Source organism: Frankliniella occidentalis, unplaced genomic scaffold (genome assembly GCF_000697945.3).
Source record: "Frankliniella occidentalis isolate FOCC.00 unplaced genomic scaffold, Focc_3.1 Scaffold94, whole genome shotgun sequence".
Classification (NCBI taxonomy): domain Eukaryota; kingdom Metazoa; phylum Arthropoda; class Insecta; order Thysanoptera; family Thripidae; genus Frankliniella; species Frankliniella occidentalis.
The window spans coordinates 392,884-398,790 of record NW_026267223.1 but is presented as its reverse complement, the minus strand read 5'-3'; the positions used below and the strand labels follow the sequence as shown (position 1 = coordinate 398,790).

At 47.3% G+C, this 5,907-nt stretch overlaps 2 protein-coding genes and 1 long non-coding RNA gene across 27 annotated transcripts in view; 2 read left to right on the top strand and 1 right to left on the bottom strand.

Moving 5' to 3' along the window:
- The window catches only part of LOC127749798 (uncharacterized), a 210,102-nt gene that overhangs the window by 6,406 nt on the left and 197,789 nt on the right, over positions 1–5,907 (bottom strand). The window lies entirely within an intron of this gene.
- LOC113218380 (potassium voltage-gated channel subfamily KQT member 1-like) overlaps positions 1–5,907 on the top strand; it is a 188,648-nt gene that overhangs the window by 5,164 nt on the left and 177,577 nt on the right. The window lies entirely within an intron of this gene.
- Positions 1–5,907, top strand: part of LOC127749796 (gamma-1-syntrophin-like) — a 52,082-nt gene that overhangs the window by 41,361 nt on the left and 4,814 nt on the right. For 8 of the 9 annotated variants that reach the window (XM_052269509.1, XM_052269508.1, XM_052269510.1 and 5 more), the window contains one exon: positions 5,783–5,907. In XM_052269509.1, coding sequence (XP_052125469.1) covers positions 5,783–5,907 — 125 coding nt within the window. Of the gene's footprint in view, positions 1–1,833; positions 2,111–5,782 lie in introns of those variants that run through there. The other variant, XM_052269513.1, reaches the window with a different exon arrangement.

Sequence of the window (5,907 nt, the reverse complement as noted above, 5' to 3'; positions counted from 1 at the left end):
GGGGGGGGGGGAGATTGATGGGTGAGCTATGGGCAAATAAATAGAACTCGTAAAAGGACTAGAGAGGGTGTGGGAGGGTGTTGAGTGAGGTATTCGTATTTTTTACCGGTTACACGCCGCTCTCCCTTTGCTTCTCCTTTGTGGCTTTGTGGAGCTGTTCAGGTGATGAGGTGATGCTCAACTCCCCGGCGCGACGCCCCCTCGAACGGAACGGTTGCTGCCTGGGGTGGCGGCGGCGCGCAGTGGGACTGAGGCTGTGCTGCCACTTACAGCCGTCACGAGCTCCTATACCTCGCGTGTTTACAATCTTTCTTCTCTATCTCCCCCTGGTTGGTTTTGTTTAGCTTGATTTGTTGTGGCGCCTCTTTTCACAGTACGTACGAGCGCTTTTGGGATCAGTTTTCTGTGATAGTCCTTCGCTATTTCGACACCTTGGAATAAAAGGCACGCAGTTCAACCGCTGGATCCGAGATCCACGCAGTTCTTTCGCTACAGGGGTAGCGACCAAGCGGCTGAACTGTGTGGATCTCGGATCCAGCGGCTGAACTGCGTGGATCTCGGATCCAGCGGTTGAACTGCCTGCCTTTTATTCCAAGGTGTCGATTTTGTCTTTGCACAGCATTAGTTGTTTGCTGCAATTGGGAAGGAAGTTTTCGTCAAACTAACAGAACCATTACACGTTAATGAATTTAATCATAACGATAAAAATCTGTTACCAGTAGTTGGTAATTTAAAATAATAAACTTGTATTATTCGTCAATGTTGGGTAAGAACCGAGACCGAAGGGTCACCAACTCATCTTAGCCGAGGGGTCCCCCACTCGTCAACTCGTTGTACACTTGGCCGCGCCCAACTCGCGCCTAACTCGCGTTCAACTCGCGACAACTCGCGAGAACTCACGATAACTCGCGAAAACTCGCGTGAAAATCGCGAAAACTCGCGCCAAAATTGCGCAAAACTCTCTAAAAATTGATCCCAACTCGCGGCCTACTCGCGGCAACTCGGCAACTCGGCAACTCGTTGTACACCTATTTTGGAAGTGGGGGACCCCTCGATCTTAGCAGTATACGGAGTTTATTGGTATTGTGGTATTATGGAACTTATTGAGGCATATTATGATGTATTATAAAGTTGCGGTATTACGTAAAATATTATTTGTTAGTAGTATTCTAAAGGTATTATGGGTCCCGTGAACGGAGTATTATGCGAGTTGGTGACCCCTTGGTATGAACGTACTGTCTGCAGTGGTATAACACTAAACTTTAAAATCACAATTTAATTGATGTCACTGTATTAGGACGTTCGACAGTTTGTTTCAAAACTTCTACGGTATGGATCATTCTTTCAGTATAAAACTATTATTGAGGTACAATCTATTCGCAGATACTGCCATAAATTGTTTTAGCTAGTTTCGGAAAACGCTTTAATTATCCTGCGTAATATTGTAGTTCTTTTTTGAGTGTAAGTGTTAGAGCAGCAAAAGATAAAACAATGAGCCGTGCTTTCATTGTGATATGTGGCTACATTATCTTTATTTTCGCTCCGTGGTGTGGGTGTTAAGGGGGAGCGCTCGGGAACGCCAGCATAAGGAGGGTCGTAAAGTGGACGGCAATGCGTGAGGAAGTAAAGGAGTAGGGAGAGGGGGGGGGGCGGGGTAGTTGGCAGTGGAGGTGCAGGTGGGGGATGAAGCTGGAAGAGGAGGCTTCCCGGGGCTCCCCCGAGATTATGTTGGTATGGTAATGGCGCAGACCCATGTGTGTTTTGTGTGGCCACGTTGGGTTCTCATCCCCGCAAGCTTGCGGTTGGTCAGGGTGCTGAGGTCCTCGAGCAGGGGCAGGGCGGACCCAGAGGCCCCGCCGGCCCCAAGGCCGCGACGAGCAGCAGCAGCAGGATCGATAGACTTGCCCGCCTCCCACTCTCCCGGGGCGCAGCGGGGCGGGGGTGACCCGGGGGCGGCAGCGCTCGGCGCCGGAGACGTGCTCGTGGTGCCACAAGTGCAACACACAGGCCGACATACCCATCGTCGCAAACCTTAGCCACGGAAACTTTGGTTCTCACCGTGGTGAAAGTAACCTCGATCCCCACCGTGTCGACTGAAGTCACCGCGAGGGTCAGCATGAGTTGTACGCAGATTTGCCTGTCATTGCCTCCGGCTATAGCTCAGTTAAATACTGAGCCAAAACTGTCCTGTTTCCGATATTTTATAAATTTCAGCGTAATTTAAATATAAAGTGCGCCACACACCACCACGCACGTCACGTACACAGAATATGGTTTCATGAAATTCATGGAGAATGAACTTTAAGCGGTTTTCCATTGCCTTATGGGAATTTTCCCCTTGAATCAGTAAAATCTCATTGAGTCAAGATAAAAATTCAGGCGTATTTTCTTTCCATTGAATCAACGGAACCGTTTTCTGGGTGCAAGGGCAACAACAGATGACAGCAATTTTGCCTTCCACTCTGGACACAGTTCCACAGATACCCCTCGTGTTGGGGGCAGGAGTTTTTTTTCCTACCTGTCCCACGAGAGAGTGTGTGGGTGTTGGGGGGTTCGGTGGGGAGGAGGAGGCAGTTTGGCTGATCTGGTGAGCGGGAGCGGCCCGATGCGCCCCGCTCTGAATGTCGCTTGACCGGAATAAATGATTCATCATCCTTATTTCCCCCGAGGCTGCGCGCAACTCCCCCGCACCCCTATCCTTCCCCTCCACTGGCTCACATCGCTTCCCCCTCTTTTTTTTTGACAATTCCAGTCCGCTGTTTTTCCCCTCGCTCTTTTCAACGTCTTCGACTTTGCTTTCCATGAATAATTGACCAATTGACATTCAATGAGTAGAAGTAGTGCGCACCAAATGGGCAAGGACAATTAGGTGCCACGGAAGGTAACGTTTAATAAGCATTTTTTTTTTCATAAATTGGAAAATTTAAGAGGGACACTGGTACGCACTAGCTTATGTGTCCCCAACAAACGATTGCAAAGAATAGGTTCAAACTGCAAACAATTTTGAAGAATTGCAGTACGAAGTAGTTCTTTGCAAGCTTGCAAACTACTTTGTTTTTGGAATAGGAACACATTTTTTGTATAGATTCAGCCATGGTAAAAAGGACTTCTTCGCAATACGATCAATTGCAACGCACCTTTTAAAAATTGTACGAAACATACATTACGAGTGCTGCAGTAAATTTCTGCGCACATCACTATCAGTCGTGGTTTAAAGTCCGCCGGACGGAGGGGGCAATTTGCTTTGGGTTGCCTACTTTCAGGAGTTTCGTAGAACAAACTGCCTGCCTACCCTAGGAGGTGACCGGGGGGAGGGGGGGGGGTGCCCCTTTATCCCCCCCCCCAGCAACAAAAAATAAAGAAACTAACAAAAACTCGCCTTATCATTAGCCTCGAGGTGTTGTGGTGTTTTGTGTGTTAGGCTGCGCCGCGGTTATAGTTCGCAGTAAGATCCCTCATGTTGGACGTCATCATGAACCTCAGGCCGGGGGCCTGGAGCTGGCGGGGGTCACGGAGGGGCAGGGAGGCAACGGAGAAGCGAGGCGGGCGCCTCGGTGGCGCGTGCTGTCTCCCCATCCGCCCCCCGGTGATCCCTTCCCATAACTTTCGTCGTACAAGAAACCCCCTTTTCCCTGTACCCCTCCGGAGACGAGCCCGGGTCAGATGCCTTGGGAGACACTACGGGGTCGGAGCCCACCCTCAACATCCCGCGTCCCAACAGGCTAAGAGTTGGAGCCCTTACCATCGGCAGCAGAATGAAGCCAGGAAGTGAGAGAGAGACAGAGAAGCACGGATGTGAATTTGAAGAGCTTGTGCCGTGTGTGCTTGTGTGACAAATGAACTGTGCATTTGGATATTTGTATGATTGTGAGAGTGTCGTGTTAATTTTGCATAACGCTATGTGCGTGTCCTTTGTCCTGTGTTGGAATAATTATCTAAATTGATCATATTGGACTACCTTTTCATTCCAAATCCCATTCGAACACCTTAAATTAATCTCAGTAACTTAAGATTGAACAAAACACACCTCAGGGTATTGGTTGACGGGTCATCCCATCAAAAATAGTTATGTCTCATTTATATTTTTTTCAAAGTTGTTTAAATTCACCCCCCGTCAACAACATTTTATTTACAAGCACATGGGAATTCTCACAAACAATTATTTTCCTTACTAACCATTTGTACACGTGAATAAAGTGAAGAATAAGTTATTTGCATTACAAAGCAGAGGTTGCATTAGCTACCATACAGTCCTTTGTTTGTATCATTTTTGTCTTTCATTTTTTGGAAGATGTCACTAATTTTATTGAGAGTAGCCCTGAGTACTGGTCATCCCCCATCCGCCCACTCCCCTTCCTGGGTCCGCCTGGCTCGCACTGCCAAACGGAAGTAGAGTGTCCTCCGCCCGGAAGCGAGAACCCTCGTTGGGTGGGTTGCGTCGCGCAGCCGGAAGTTTGACTGGGAGTGCGAGAGAGGAGGCGGTGCAGGATGTGGGGGAAAGCGTCAACGGGACTTCCACCTTACGGTTTCAATTCTTTGCACACAGCACTGTAACAAATGTTTAGTTTTAATACTCGTGCTATAAGTGTGCGAATGTCACTTACTTATAAAGTTTCACACAATTCGTCTAGTCTTAGGAACATAATTAAATCCGGCCTGGCAGGATTTGCATGAGAACGTACCCTTTGTCATATTTGACTTTTAACAAACACGTTTCCATTGTTAGAAACGACATCTCTTTTGACAGTGCCAGGTAGACGAGGTGTGTTGACAATGACAAAACAAGGGCACACCTGCTAATAAAGCGCCATGGCGGCCAGTAGCGCCTTTGTAAAGGCACTATTTGAATAAGTCTTTTAAAAGGCATAAGGCAGCACCTTTGTTTCAGTGGAATGTCTTCTTCAGTTTTCCAGCAGTGTTACTTTGCTGTTTTTTTCCCATCCACAGAAGCGCTATGCTGGGCTGTGCGGGCGCAATCCCTTCACCCATTAGCTCCTCATGGCCACCCCACCCCTTGTCCCACAACAGCCACACCCGCGCCCAACTGGGAAATGAAAATTCGCTTTCATGTCGGGGAAAAACTCTTGTGAACGTCACATATTGCAGCGATGGTGAGAGTGTGGAATGAGGGGAAAGGGGTGGTGGGGTGAAATTGTGTCGGCTGCTGGCCACAACTCAGAGTCGCTTGGGAAAATACGGACTTCTTTGGTTTACTGTTGTTATCAACATTGAAAAAGTAAGAGGTTCTAAAACTGAAACATGTTTAACGAGGGGGCCACCACTTCAATTTAGGATGTATACAGGATTACGTTATTACAGGGATTACGCGTGAATTTTGGGAGATTACACATTAATTTTGTTGAATTTCTGGATCTAAAACCATTAAATTTGGACAATAAGATGAAATTTAGTGATATGAGTGATAGTTTAAAATTTGGTCAAGTATTTCACGGATTACATAAGGATTACATAGGGATTACACCCTCATCTGTACACAGGATTACGCGAGTGGCGGCCCCTCGATGTTTGATAAGTGATGTAACTTCAAAAAAACACATTTTAGTGGAATAAAAAAAGGATATAAAATACAACAAAACCTTCGATACACTCTACATGTATAGGAAAAATATTTTTAATTTCTTGCGTATAGAAGATAAACATCCTCATCCATAAGGCTCATCCTTAAGAAACATCGTCAAAAACTTTCCTTCAGTTTATTTTAAGATCCTTTTTTTGCACTTATTCCTCTTTTCATTGTGTTCCTTCTCATTCCTCTGCACAGGTGCGCACGGGGATGGTGACGGTGTCGGACGGCAAGTCACGGCCGCAGCCCATGCGACTGCACCTCAGCCTGGACACGCTCAGCCTCCAGCGGGAGGAGGTGGACAACAGCGAGCACAAGCCCGC